Below are 14,808 nucleotides of genomic sequence, written 5' to 3'. Positions count from 1 at the left end.
AACAGTTAGTACAAGATATAACATAACCTGCAGGTAGCATCTGTCATGATACTGCTAATGTTCACAGGAGCACCTGTGAATGGGAGGACATGCTACTGAGTTTAAATGTAGGGACTGCAATTGTAATGAGATTTCATATTAATACATCAAATGATTATTATGTGAAACCCAAATGTTCCATAGTGTATTATGAATTCTTGCTTAGAACTACTATCGCATGCTGGCAAAGTTTGATGGTTTCATGACAGAACACCTGTATTTTGACAATACCATAGGTTTGTTCCGGAAGTGAGTTTGTAATGGCTTGAAAACTGTTCCATCCTCAACTACTGTACATGATCAGCGATGATCGGTTTCAACTTGATTTCAAACCACCCCTGCCAGAACACCCATGTACTGTAATAGTATATTGAAAGGTTGGAAAGTACTTTTTATAAAATTGAGGAAAAGTCTGAAAAAACAAGCAGAGCGAGTTTTTCAATTTCCAAGATTTTGTAATGCACTTAACAAACGTGTGTTGTACAACATTTTTTGCACGATCATATTTTAAAAATTGCAAATACAATATATTTTGCATTGAAAGTGTAGAGCAATATTATTCCAAAGTCTTCGCAAAACTGCACTGTAATAGCAACTAATAATAATAAGTGCACTGTAATGGGTCTATTTGAGTATAGTTTTATGTTAGAAAGAATGGTTTCCCTAGCAACAAGTTTCTGTGTGGAAATTCTAACTTTCAATGCCTAACAACAATAGCTGTAAATACAGCAAAAAAAAAAAAAAAAAAACACACAATCTTACAAAAAATAATTTACTAATCTAGTATATTCAAGATGTAACCAAACTTCACTGTATAGATATGAAGACATTATTACAAAAACAGCCCTAGTCATTTTTAATGAAATTGAGTTAAGGACACATTTTCTACTATTTCAAATGTTTATAGACTCGAAAAATGATCCATGTCAGGTGCAATAGCCACAAGGATAAACACCAGTTGTACGGAAACAGCTGACATGTGTTATTCTATTTATTTTTATTTTTCTCCTGAAAAATAGCAATTTTGACAAGGGTTGTTTTTGTAATAATGTCTTCATATGCATGAAAACATAAAATATTAAAATAAAATGTATGTGTGTGCCAGTCCAGTGGATAAAGGTGAAGCAAAACTATTTTAATGTGCATGCGTCAATCATATTAGATTGGTTTGTGTTTCATCAGCAAATCTTCCTGACCGTCAGAAAATGGTTTGGTGACAGTTTGATATGCTACAAGAACACGTGACTTTTAATCAGCAAATAGTCTGAGTTTGAAGTTATTTCTGAACAAACAGTAAAGCTGATGTGTGCATACTCATAATGGTTGCAAACATGCAAACATTGGAAATCACTACAGACACAAACCTAACAATAAAAACTCAATGCTTCATTCTCACATACTTGATCCCTTCAATGCAATGATAAGATGTTCTAAGACATTTACCAGCAAATCACTATTTACAGTCCTAAATAAAGCCAACTGAGCAGTGCTTTTTCTATCTGTGCTCTCATTAGGAGAAAGTAAATAATACTTGACAGTTTTAATTTTTATTTCACTTGATCAGTAACCATCTTTGTTGTTCTATCAATGACAGTTTTCTTAAGAGACTTATGGACCCAAATATATTATATCTACAGCACTGGAACATACATCTTCAGCAGCCAATTCTAAATGAGTGCTTGATAAAGCTGTGTACTGACCATCGTCTCTTTCTGGAATGAAAGAAAGAGGAGAAATGGGACATGGATCAGAATAGTAAATTAGATAGGGATTTCAATTTTTTTTTTTGTGTAACTTAATTTAAAACTATCAATTATCTTCCCTTGTGAGTACCATCTGAATGACAAGAAACAGAATTCAGATTCATACTGTAAATATTTCATCTGCATGTGAAACAAAAACAAATTAGTTCAATAGTATTCATGATTTATTTTGTTTTACAGGACATTCATAAGCACTTGTTACAAAACACAGATTATTTAACATCTCTCTTTTCTAAGCATTTTACAGCCATTCTAAGTACTCCTTGACGTGTCTTATTGCCTCCTATAAAGCCAGTTGAATGAACAAATATGCAGCCATCAATACCAGACACTTCCGACAACTTATCATCTCGCAAGCCTTGCCACTCATCAAGAAGGAATAACCGACAAATAAAACTACCAACTGCCACAGGCACAGCCTGGACACGCCAATTACCAACATTATCACTAAATAACACAAATTTTATGTTGGGTTCAAGATTCTGCTCCTTTTCTAATTGAAACAGATGTTCTTTCCAAGGACAGGCTTGTCCATTAGGGAATTCTATTATTTCTCCAGAAGAATGCACATCATATCTGTTTTCAATGGCTTGTTTCACTAGATGTCGAGCTGGCCACCATATACTGCTTACAGATTTTATCTTATCCTCGAACTCTTTGCCAACTAATGCATATGCTTCACAGAAACTTTCACCTTCATCCTGATCTTTGCTGTTCCATGGTGGATTCAAATTTCCAACTCTAGAACTCAAATTAGTTGTAATCCTATATTTGGGTTCCCCTTCAAACATCGGTACACCATTATCTATGCCATCTATTTCTTGGACAAAATATTCATATACTTGATCATAAACATTATTTATGAGTTCATCGTCTTGTTCATCTCCTAGAATTGCCCTGATTATTTTATTACCAAAATGGTGATATACCAGACCAGCACTGCTTAATTTTGTCTTCCATGGTTTACTAGGGTTGAGTGAATTCATTGTTTCATTGAACTCACGTTGATGGTGATCATAGCGATGTCGGGATGGGTCATACACTCCTCCAACATCTACGACAATATCACACGTGCTTAGAACTTCTTCGTCTCTTGTTCTTATGAGTTCTGCATTTCGATAGGCAGGGATTCTTTTCAGCATATAACATGCTAATATTTCATCACAATGAAAAACACCATTGTGTGTTCCAATTTTAAAGTTTGTTTTGTTCTTTTTTCTGACTTCTGTCATGATGCTGTTACAATAATACCTAGAAAAAAGAAATCCAAAATTACTATTTCATTTAAATGGCTATTTTGCATTAAATAAAGACATAATTTAATCTTTTTTTAATTGTTACAGAATTTCATATTACTCCCAAACTAAATTCAGCTTGTTTTGCTATTAGATCTATGCAAAAGATTGTTGTTGTTGTTATCTAATGCCGGACTTTGGCAACGAAGCCATTAGCATTTCTATGCAAAAGATAGTAAATATCAATACCTTACAAACAATATACTTTGCATACTTCCACTCGGTAATGAGTTTTGGAATAATATTCTGGGGAAATTCCACAGATAGTAACAATATATTTCTATTACAAAAAAGAGTAATTAGAATATTAGTAGGTGCCAAATCTAGGGAATCGAGTAGGACTATTTGAAAAAAACTACAAATAATGCCCATGGCTTGTCAGTATATCTTTTCATTAATAATCTTCCTCGTATGTAATCGTGAAAACTTTGTAACTAATTCAACAGTTCATTGCATAAACACACGTCAAAAAAATGACTTTCATACTCCATCGGCAAGTCTATCGTGCTAACAAAAAGGAGTGCGTTATATGGCAGTAAAAATTTTTAATAGCCTCCCTATCGATATAAAAAATGAAACAAAAAACATAAAATTATTTAGGGCCAAATTAAAGAAGTGCCTAATTTCTCACGCCTTCTATTCTGTATGTGAATTCATGACATTCAATAACACTTCATAAAATTGATACTAAAACTTTGTGTTGTACTAGTAGACTATATTGTAAATCTCGTCTGTATATATTTCATCTAACCTGTGACTATAAATTAAGATTTTTTAGTATTAAGTTTTTTTACTCGTTCCATATTCTAGCTGTAAGCATGTATGAATACCATGGAATGTTAATAAATACAATACAATACAATACAATACTTTGTTCTACATTCTGCTGCAGTGTTTCTCAGCCTTATAGATGACAGAAAGTAGAACAAAGCAGTGTGAAATTTGGTTTATTTTAAGAACTTTAGAACGATCTAAATAGATTAGGATTAGGTTATTAGGATACTGTTAATGAATGTAAGTCTGAAGTAACTTTTAGGCCCAATTGTATAAAACTCCCTGACTAATGATCAACTTTGATCGAAGATCGAAAAGTAAACGGAGTTAAGACACTTCTTTTATTGTATAAAACTTTTCTGCGATCAAATTACCTTGGTTCAAATGCAATCTAAGTTCACGTGAAAAGGATTTGGCAACATCGCATAAACAGGTGAAATACGTGATGCGCGGACCATGTTATACAGGTTTGTTCAGTGTTGCCAATCTAGCGACTTTAACTCTTTTTCAACATCAATTTCTTTTAACTTTTATATTGCTTAAATAGGGATTTAGTGACCTTTTTAGCACCCCATAGTGACAAAATTTAATCTTTCTTTGTTGATAATGAGAAATCTAGCGACTTTACAACTACTTTTTGGCGACTTTCCGTATTACACTCTGTTGGAGACACTGTTTTTTTTTTTGCAATGTAAATAATGGCGGACAATAAGAAGAAGGTTGACTGTTCTCCAAGTTATCATGTTATGGTGTTTGATACTGCTAAACATAATAAAGCTTTATAAAATGACAATTTTCGTTTAGTAATACTGTTAATTGAACATTTATGAATGTACCTACCATATCCATTAATAATTAATGGTTGTTATAAACATAATATAATTATAAGTTATGTTATTTGATACTGCTGAACACGATAGAGCCTTATAAAATATAAGAATGTTTGTGTATTAAGGCAAGAAATTGAAAGAAATATATATATAAATGTACCTAACATATCTATTAATATTAATCTCAGATTAGACTTTATACAACACAAAATTCCAAGTTCAGCTGGAACAAGGATCAATTTAACCTCTGATCTAAGATTAAATGGTTTATACAATCGGGCCTTAATGTAGGTATTTTAAATTGTTAATCATGCAAATAATTAAATAATATTACAGACCTATTAAAATCTATTCAAAACTTACAATAAATTACGGTATTTTGTTCATGGTCCCCCATTAAGGAAGGATGAAACTTTGATCATTTTTCGACAAAGAAACCATTTTCGATTTTTGCAGGAAAATAATGACAGACTCTCCTCAAAAAACATGCTTTAATTATACAGTATTTCACAATTATTACAAACAGATTCCCGTGACAGAAAATATACATTTTGAAGTAATTTTTCACCCTTTTTTACTGCATTTACTCACATTCAAATACTATACTACATGCTCGCAACAAATTTCATGCTAAGAAGTTGAACAATTTTGTGCATGTTCTGGAGAATATGATTAACAAAACTACAGAGCCTTTTCTGGATGAAGTATATATTTTAAAAAGTAAATAAAATAAAATATACCAGGGCATTCGAAAGTAATGGCAACATAGTTACTGTTTCAGACTACATTTATTTAGGTTATTTTTGGCATTACACACTTCAAATATAGTCCCTTGCCACGTCAACAATATGTTGTCAAATCTTTGGAAGATGGACACAATCTGCAGTATTATTTCTGGATCTCTATCTCACTGATCGATCTAAAACTCTTTGGATGTAAACTCTCGATTGAAATCGAATGTCTTGTTTCCTCCCATTTTGCAATAGTTTGTTATGGTTGGACTTCCCTCCCACAAGCTTCTTGTAATACCATAAAGCACTGGGTTACATTTTTTCCTCTTGCAGCTTGTAATTTTATGAGGCATTTTTTTTCATACCTACTGAACATTTTTAGGATGGTATTACTTTTTTTTTTTTTTTTTTGCTCTTGTACGGAGGAGGAACCTGAAGGCTTGCACTACAGCCTGAGGCTTATTGTGCTTATCACTCCTATTCTGTGAATGATTAGGTAGCCAAACAGCTGTGCGCTTCACCGTGAACTTAACCCAGACTATGGTACGGATGGTGATGGTGATATGTGAATTAATGAAGGCGAAATGAGTCAGAGGTCCAATGCTGAAAGTTATCCAGCAATTCTGCTTCATTTGGTTGAGAGAAAATCCCGGAAAAAACCCCACAGTTTCACAGTTAGACATACTAACCATTACTCCACAGCGGTGGTGTGGTATTACTTAATACAAATCAGAAACAGTCCCTGTATTCACAAAATATGGTTACTTAAAGACTTTTAATATTCCACATTTATGCAATGATCGCTCCTCTATCACATATTAAAAGATTCTGATGTTCACCGCTAGGAGTGCTGATTCACAGTATTGTTGCCATTACTTATTGAATGCCCTAGTATTATCCAGACACTAAAGAAATGAATTTTTTAAATTGACTTTCAGGTTTCCTATACATTCAAAATTCAAATTATGGATCTGCTATTAAATTATAGGTATGCATGCCAAAGATGCTGTACAATTCTTTTTTTCTCAAGCGTATGATAATTATATTATAGAAAAATAGCAACCCTTCCTGAGGCAGCAAGATAATAATTATGCATTCAGTAATAAGCACCAAAGTGTATATTTCATCACACTTTTTGTATTTCATTGTATAAAATGATAAACACAATTTTATGTACTGTATACGATTTTAGGAATAAAGTGTGTATATTACGCCCTCAAGTAAAATTTGTGTCCCGTGAATGCAAGAGATGAGAGCTAGTAGCTCTAACTGCTCTAGTTGTTAGTATACAACCTACTCTTTCGTCTGTAAGTGAAGTCATCTTACAAGAGATAATGCAATGAGGTAATATATATAATTTGTGTAAGAAATATGGTGCATAATATTAACACTTTCACAGTATTTATAGAGGTACAACACTTTCAGCACCTTCTATACACGTGTATTCACCACTATCTCATACAACTTGCTGGCATGAGCAGTAAACACCTCTTTATAAGCTACTTATTTATTCATAGGTCACAAAGGCCAGAGGGAGGGAACATTCTTTCAGGACACATTTAACTTGGCAGCATAGTACTTTATTCCTGAGTGATATAGTATTAAAATTTGTGCAATCAAGATGTATATACGATTTTATTAGTAACTATTTATCTATGGATTGAAAAGCTGCATATGAAGTCTAGAAGTTTATGATTACTGTATTAAAATTACATCTAACCTGTAAATATATTCCAAATTCAATTAAGAGTTGGTCTACAAATAGAAGGAGGAGGTCGAAGATTTTTCCCGACTTCTCCAGAATCTTCATCCACAAATCACAGATTACCAGAAATGATATAAATAAACTACCATCAGTGATATTTGATTCACTCCCAGTTTGTTTGTACCGAGAATGACTACTACTCCCATCCAAATCTCATTTACAATAGGGAATGTAATTAACATGATGTCACTCCATTTCTGGTATAGGTATGATGAAGTAAATTTTGAAGTTTTACTTCGCACTAACATTCAGTTACCAATAACTTATATCTTCAGAATAAGAAGCTTTGTTAGCATCTAACACAATGTGGTAAGATGAATATAAATTGTGATGTGATTTCTTGCGATTTTTTCCTTCAATAAATTCTCACTAACTAGGAAAAACACAGTTTTCTCTGGAGACATTTTCGTGGGACTTTTTTCTCAACTTCCAAGACTCACGACTTTTTTTCGTTCTAGAAGGTATAGTGGTTTAATTTCGTCAATAATTTTATGACTGCTTCGTCACCTTCAGCCTGCAAACTTATTTGCTGCCTTGCTCTATCTGTCTCTCTCGACACAAACGCTAGCAGACAATCACTTTCTGAGCTGCCGTCAACTCTTGTATCACGGCTTGTTGCCCACAGCCTATATTGAGGTGCTTTTGTACCAAGTATGGATTCAATAAGGAGTATAACGACATTATTCACGATATTAAATAGTAAGGGACTCAGTACTGAGCTCTGAGGGAGTCCGTGCCTTGTTTGCCTACAGGATGACACTTGAGTTTCTGTATATTACCTTCATAAATCTCTAGTTTTGAAAGGGTGAAATGATCTTAACTGATCTCCAGATATACCTAGCTTGATTAATTTATCTAAGCCCTTTTTGTCTCCAGATTCTATCAAAAGTCGTTTTATAATTCAACACTGCTGGGGGAACTTTCCTTTTGATGGAAGGCATCTTTGATCTCTTGGGGCAGATGGTCAACCTGTGTTTATTTAGAAGTACCTTCATTAATTTATTGTATCAGAGTAGGTGGAAGAAAAACTTGTAAGCAGACCTATTCTGTAACATTTTTAAAGCATGTCTATAGTATCTCTGGCTAAGCTAGTGCTGAGGAAGTTCCCTTTGTACTCTGCTTACATAATTAACTTGTATATACGAATCTGTGACAGGTTAGGTTCGGTTAGTTTAGACTTTTATTATGCCTTGCTTTTATGATCCACAGAAAATCCCTTATAAATTCAAAGATTTTCAATTCCGAAATCACCGGAACTACCTTAGTGCTAGTTTCAAAATAATTAGGCTAATAAAATAATAATAATCCGTGGTGCTACAGCCCGTGAAGGGCCTAGACTGACCAGCTGGCTGCTGGCCTCACGCCCACATGCCAAAGCAGAGGTGGACGATCATCCAACCAGAATGGAGGTATTGTGTGGTTAGCACGATGATCCCCCCAGCCGTTATAGCTGGCATTCACAACCAGATTTCGCTACCTATCATAGCTCCCCAAGTGCATCACAATGCTGGGTGGGCACCGGTCCCAAACACTGGCCGAAAATTCATGAGAAAATTTCTTCTCCCACGAGGACTCGAACCAGCGCGCATTCCGTAACGCGAGTCCTAGGCAGGATGCCTTAGACCGCGATGCCACGGCGCGGGACGATAATTAGGCTACTGGTAGAAAAATAAATGTAGGTTCAAGGAAGTCATTGTATATTTTAACACAGGCTTAGGATATAACAATTTCCTAGTATAGTCGGACCATCGGATCTGTGCCCCCGTAAGATATTCGAACTGAACTCTAATTCCTTCTCAACCTCGGTAATTCATTTCCCTCCCTGCATTCCTATCTCTCTCCCTTTCTCTCCCCCACTACTCACAATTTTGAGCCTTCTTGAGGGACAGTTTATTTGCACTTGCAGTCCAGAGTTGTTAACTCAACATTAATACTGTAGCACGGAGTGGTGAAAGAAATATTATTAAGCAAGTACGTAATAGCATTTTGCGATGACGAGAAACAAACAGGTCAATATCTGTTTCCTATAAATCAGGCAACGAAAAGAGCAACTGATATCACAGGTGAAGCTTATTTTATTTCAATTGATTATGTATTAAAATTACTTACTTAACTAATACTAATAAATACAACATTTTATGTAATTTATATAGATAGGTCAGAACTCCTAATAAAGAAAATCAGGAGAGAGGGAGTCAGTGCAGGAGATGAAAAGCTAGAATCACCAGAGAAGAACAGACCAAGGGAACTTTTAATTATTGTAGATGATATGAACCGATGTATTTTAAGAAGAAAGATAGAAGAATTTTATGCCGTTCAGAAAGAAGTTTCAACATTGAAGAAATTACTGAAAAGTAATAATTTCCAAGGTTGGAGAGAAAAACTGCGGAAAGTGATTCGAGACATGGGATTTAGGTTTAAAAATTTGAAATACAAGATGTATTTTGATTGAAAGAAATAATATTGTAGCATGGAGGACCAGTTATTTATGACACCGTTTGACAGAAGTTTGGCAACATCCCTATTTGGCAAGGTTCGTGGCCTGCTGATTAACATGGTGGGAGAAAAGCGGGTGGAATGGAGTGGGTACAGGCGTTAACTTTTCCAAGAACGACGACAGCGCTGAAGGGGCATAGATCCGATGGTCCGACAATAATAAGCAAATTTACCATAAATTGATTAATTGATGTGGTGGTCTATTGCCAACAAGATCGCACATTATCCATCATTATTACTTGAAATCATCAACGAATTATGTGCTACACTCAGAAGTTCTTATCTGTTCAACAGGAAAACAATCAACACCACAATGTGTAGGCCTAACCAGCTGGAATTTGTTCTGACGCACTCTAAACTTTGCTGAGAGAACATAATACCATTTAGGCTAGTATACAGGTCTGATACTAACTTGAACATGGGTAATATTCGAGTTTCACTTCCAAATGAAGCTAATGTTTTTAATCCAAGAAACTACGTAGGTACTACAGTAAACTAATTTAGCCTACACCTTGTGTGAAATGAGGTTAGGATTGATAAATTACAACTCAATATCTAGAAAAGCATCACATTGAAACTACTGTATCAGGACCAAGAGGGTTATATAGCCCTAATGTTAAGGACTTCTACAACAATGTTACGCTTTTGTGAATAGGCTGCATTACAAATAGATCAATGCACACAGAAAATCTCCTACAACTTTATTACACTTACTGTTTTCCTGGCATATAATTTACCTGAGAGGTATATTACTAAATATACTAAATATAATACAACTTACAATATTCTATTTTATAATTCGAACCACCTGCTCCATAGAATCTACCTTATGACCACAAAAAATCCACGCGCTTCTCCGCACAGTTTCTTCGCCATGCATGCCATGCTAACATATCCTGTTAGGCGGCCATAACAGGCCGAACTACAACTGTAAATTTAATATTATAGAAGGCGCTGAGAAAAACAGAAAAAAGGGTTGTTCCAGAGGTTGATCATGTTTACTACTTACAAATTTCAGAGGGTTTCAAAGACAGATTTACTTTTACTTCGTTTTGTTGTAACAGTTGTAAACTTGTGATCATCAAAGACAGAGAGAGACGGCAGATATTACCGATAACATTCAGGCGCCTGTAAAACACCGGTAAATGATAAGCTGTAAGTTATAAAGTCCAGGAGAGTGGAGGCAGACAACAGTAAACACGCAGCTGTTACTTCCAAAGTCAGCTCGTTTTAACTAAAAAGATAAGAGCAAAATCGCACTTCAAAAAGATTCAAGAAAATGGGAGGAAATATCGTAGCGGGGAAGATTGCGTTTGTTACAGGTAGGCCTATGTATAAAGTTATCATAGTGAAGCTCTAAAGATGAAATTATTGTACTATGTACTTACTGACAGACTTTGAACAGATATATTTCACGACAAACAATGAACTGTTGCACTTCAAAAAATTTGTGCACATCCGATTGTAACAATGTCGTGTGTATGTATGTGGGGCGCCTTCCTTTATCTTCTGGAGCAAGAAGTGCAGGCACAGCTTCTGATCATACCTCTTCATCTTGATTATGGAATTTATATGTTGTAGTTGTACCGGTATGTAGGCCTACTGGTTTCAAACGTTGGAAATGCCAAGCTCCAGGATGCGGTGTAATACCCAAAACACATTCAGCGTGAAAACCTAAAAGTCATACAAAGTCAAATGTTTTACTTTTTTAATTACAAGAAATGCAGCCTTCATGTGCATTAGTATAATTTGCATCGTAGTAAAAGAATTGAATTATTGCAATTTATAAAATGTATGAGAAAGTATACTTATGTGTTATTTGCAGGACATTAATTTTCCTCAATGCGACACCTTCTACAGTACATACCTAATTTAGATAAGTTACTGTAAAAATGTACTTCTGGGGACCTCTATTTTAACTATTTGTACAGAACTAATGCAATATTTGAGGAATGTGAAACCGGTACTTAAGAAATGCATGATTTTTGCTTGAAAGCCATACTACCACCCTGTTCCCCTGAAGAGATGCCTATGCAAAAACACCAGATGCACTGTGATTGGCATAAAGTTAAAGAGCACTAATGGAATGATGTATGACAGAAATTCCAAAAATGTAGATTCCGCTGTCGCATACTGAATTATCTGTGAAAAGAAATACTGGTCAACAGAGATGGCTTAACAGAGTTAATGGGGCAGTCCAGTGGCCCTCGGGTCAGAGGGCGCGCATTTCTTTTACCATTTTTGTTTATTTCTTTCTTAAATTTGTATTATGAGAACACAACATAAAAACATGAACATACACTCCCTCTCTCGTGGTATGCGTATGCTTGTGCCTATGAGGAAGAGAGCTATTTGCAGATCAATTAGCTGCAATATCTGCGTTTTAACGGAAATAATGGTTAAAACGTAGACTCCGTGACGCTGACATAGAGTAGGCTACCTACAGTTGTGCCATTCTTACACAGTTGTAGTTTCGTATCGTATTATATAATACCGGTACTGCATTCACTTACACAATTCACTATCACTATTAACATTAATTATTTGCTACTGTACTTACAGCACACAAATGTTACAAAATCACTTATAAAGCTATAAGTATATCTACTGTATCATACTTAATCCTAATCGTTACTGAATTAGGAAACCATTACGAACCAGGAAATAATCATTAGTTTGAAATGGTGGCTATAAGATTTTTGCACAAGTGCCAACGAACAAAATAAACAGCTAGTGGAACCACGGTTCCACGAGAGACAGCATTTCCTTAATGAAATTCTTTTGTGACATAATTTTAAACAACATAGGCTATTATACGTGGACCGATGCAAACAATATTGTACTGTATTATTTATGTTAATACTCATCGGTTTTCTAACACAATTATAATTTCATAAGTTGGCATCCCGTAACACTCTACAACAATCAGCTTCACCATAATAACAATGAACTTGCATTGCATTTCGCTAGTTGACGTTTAACTTTTGTTATTTATTTATAATTTTCCCTGTATAATACTAACTTCCACACACACACACACACACACACACATCTGTGAGTCCTGATAAAGTTTTTTCATTCCTATTTGATTTTAAATAAAATGATAACGTCTCTATAATAGTCCCGCAGTTCCGTATTTATTGCACCCATAGCAGCAGCCTCGCCGACCGTGATGCGCAAGCGCCGGTTTGTAGGTAAGAGGGCTCTAACTCAAGATTTTTTCATATTAGAAAAAGGTTAAAATTCTAATAGGGGTGGTTACATTATGAACATTCATGTAAATATAATATTAATATAACTGGGAGGAATAGAGAAGGCTTTTGAAATTTCTGCTTTTTTGTTTTTAATTGAATTGAAAGAAAGGGAAAATGGGAGGAGAAATTTAAAATGTACGCGAAAACGCGTCCTTGCAAGGGAGCCGAGAGATACTGAATATGTGAGCGCCAAGCCTATTGGTCACTTGACTCACTCTGGATTTTGTTGCTCTACTGAAGGAACTCTAGAAAATTTTTGAAGAAGAAAATCTGAAAATGGGCGTAACCTGTTAGGTACCACATACAGGGCGAAGGGAATGCGCTCGAAAAGCTGACCAGGATGAAGAAAAAAATGGCGGAAGGTATAAGTCTGCACATTGATAGGTTCATTGTCCTTTCGCAATGCAAGTAAAGTCGAGTAACCTCGCTCATGTAACGGGGTAATATATGGAAGCTGAGCCAGGGCATCTATGTCGAGAATTTATGTTGCAAAATTTCGGAAACTTTATACAGAAAGGCATGTAGGTCCGTGTCCCATTTCTTTTAGGGCTCATCCCGACATTTGTCTTAGCACCTTAGGAAAACCACGGAAATACCTTAGGCAGGATGCGTTGTCTCAATTTCAGAGACTTATGAACTTATGAATCCCCCTCTTATTACATAGTCCTCTTGTTTGGAGGAGATTAACATGTTGCATGAACTATGCATGCGTGAGATGCAGGATGGATGAGCCCACTGAGTTATAGGAGGGGTGTAATTATTGCATGGGAATGAGTAAATGCACGAGGAAAAAGACCTTGGACGCCTTCAATAATTTACTTAATTCTCTAGAACACATGTCCTTTACATAAGAGGGGATAAATCAGCTACCGAATTTCTCTATTTCATAGTTTGTTGATTTCTGTTCTTTGGTCCAGGGTAATGCATTTCAATGCAATGAAGATAAGTTACTGTATTTAATTTGTTCCGCAAATTATCAACTAATTCTCAACGAAGAATGCATGCTCCCTGGCCCAAATAATCGAAAACCGAAGGTGGCGTACATGTTGTACATGTTATAATGTAAAGAATTACAGTTCTTTTTAGAATTACACTTTCCCTTGCACTTCACACCCCTTAGTAGAGGCTTGTCCTATGCAACGGTTATACCCCTCTTGTCTCGTTCCACATCTTGCGCATGCGAAATTGGACAGAAGCTTGTGGGTACAATAAGGACGTGATCCATATTCTATAGAATTTCCAATGCCCCTACTACCAAACAACAACATTTTTGGCCCAGGGAAAATATTCTCCTTTCATTCGCTGTTTTTGCCTGTGTGTTTTTTGTAATCTTTATTCACTGCATGTCCCATTACATCCATAGTAATACATGTTAATTTTTTTTACACTGCCATTAGAGCTATCCTTAATTTACTGTCTTGATGTTACATAATTGTATCAGTGGCTAAATAATGTTGTTTGTAATTTATAATAAAATTGTACTATTTTCTTTTAATTCCTTATATGAATGATAATTATTTATTGTAGTTTTGCTGTCTGAATAGCTTAACTTATCTTATGCTAAGTGAATTATGTTCACTAAATTAGTTTGATTTATTTTGTAGTATAAATCAAGCTATAATTTAGTGATTTATTTTGTAATATAAATAAAGCTAATTTAGTGAACATAATTCACTTAACATAAGATAAGCCATTCAGACGACAAAACATACAATAAATAAATTCCCATTCATAAATCAGCTTATCGGAACCTATACAACATGCCTGTAAAATTTCCTTATATGAAGTTTCCTACTAAATAATCACATATAACTGACTAGTAACACAGCTATTTTTTTTTTCGGATGACCGAAAATAGGTC

At 35.0% G+C, this 14,808-nt stretch overlaps 2 protein-coding genes across 6 annotated transcripts in view; one reads left to right on the top strand and one right to left on the bottom strand.

Moving 5' to 3' along the window:
• Positions 1–1,948: 1,948 nt before the first annotated feature.
• Positions 1,949–12,324, bottom strand: LOC138703613 (MYG1 exonuclease). Of its 5 annotated transcripts, XM_069831647.1 has the most exons (3): positions 12,254–12,324; positions 11,240–11,367; positions 1,949–3,053 (listed from the first exon to the last, which is right to left on the bottom strand). In XM_069831647.1, the coding sequence occupies exons 2-3, from the start codon at positions 11,245–11,247 to the stop codon at positions 2,015–2,017; spliced, it is 1,047 nt and encodes a 348-aa protein (XP_069687748.1). In that variant the 5' UTR covers positions 11,248–11,367; positions 12,254–12,324; the 3' UTR covers positions 1,949–2,014. The 5 variants fall into 5 exon arrangements, with proteins under 5 accessions (XP_069687748.1, XP_069687751.1, XP_069687750.1 ...); XM_069831650.1 differs by lacking the exons at positions 11,240–11,367; positions 12,254–12,324 and adding an exon at positions 11,082–11,233; XM_069831649.1 differs by lacking the exons at positions 11,240–11,367; positions 12,254–12,324 and adding an exon at positions 10,703–10,830.
• LOC138703615 ((3R)-3-hydroxyacyl-CoA dehydrogenase-like) overlaps positions 10,877–14,808 on the top strand; it is a 19,017-nt gene continuing 15,085 nt past the window's right edge. The window contains exon 1 of the mRNA XM_069831653.1: positions 10,877–11,015. Coding sequence (XP_069687754.1) covers positions 10,973–11,015 — 43 coding nt within the window. The 5' untranslated portion in view covers positions 10,877–10,972. The remainder of the gene's footprint in view (positions 11,016–14,808) is intronic.

Source organism: Periplaneta americana, chromosome 7, assembly GCF_040183065.1.
Source record: "Periplaneta americana isolate PAMFEO1 chromosome 7, P.americana_PAMFEO1_priV1, whole genome shotgun sequence".
In the NCBI taxonomy this organism is placed as follows: domain Eukaryota; kingdom Metazoa; phylum Arthropoda; class Insecta; order Blattodea; family Blattidae; genus Periplaneta; species Periplaneta americana.
This window is presented reverse-complemented; position numbering and strand designations above follow the sequence as displayed.

Coding starts and splice junctions, on each gene's coding strand:
- LOC138703613 (XM_069831646.1), bottom strand. CDS start 10,578: ATGGCATGCATGGCGAAGAAACTGTGCGGAGAAGCGCGTGGATTTTTT. Junction 3,054..10,519: donor GGATTTTTTGTGGTCATAAG/GTAGATTCTATG, acceptor TCTTTTTTCTAG/GTATTATTGTAACAGCATCA.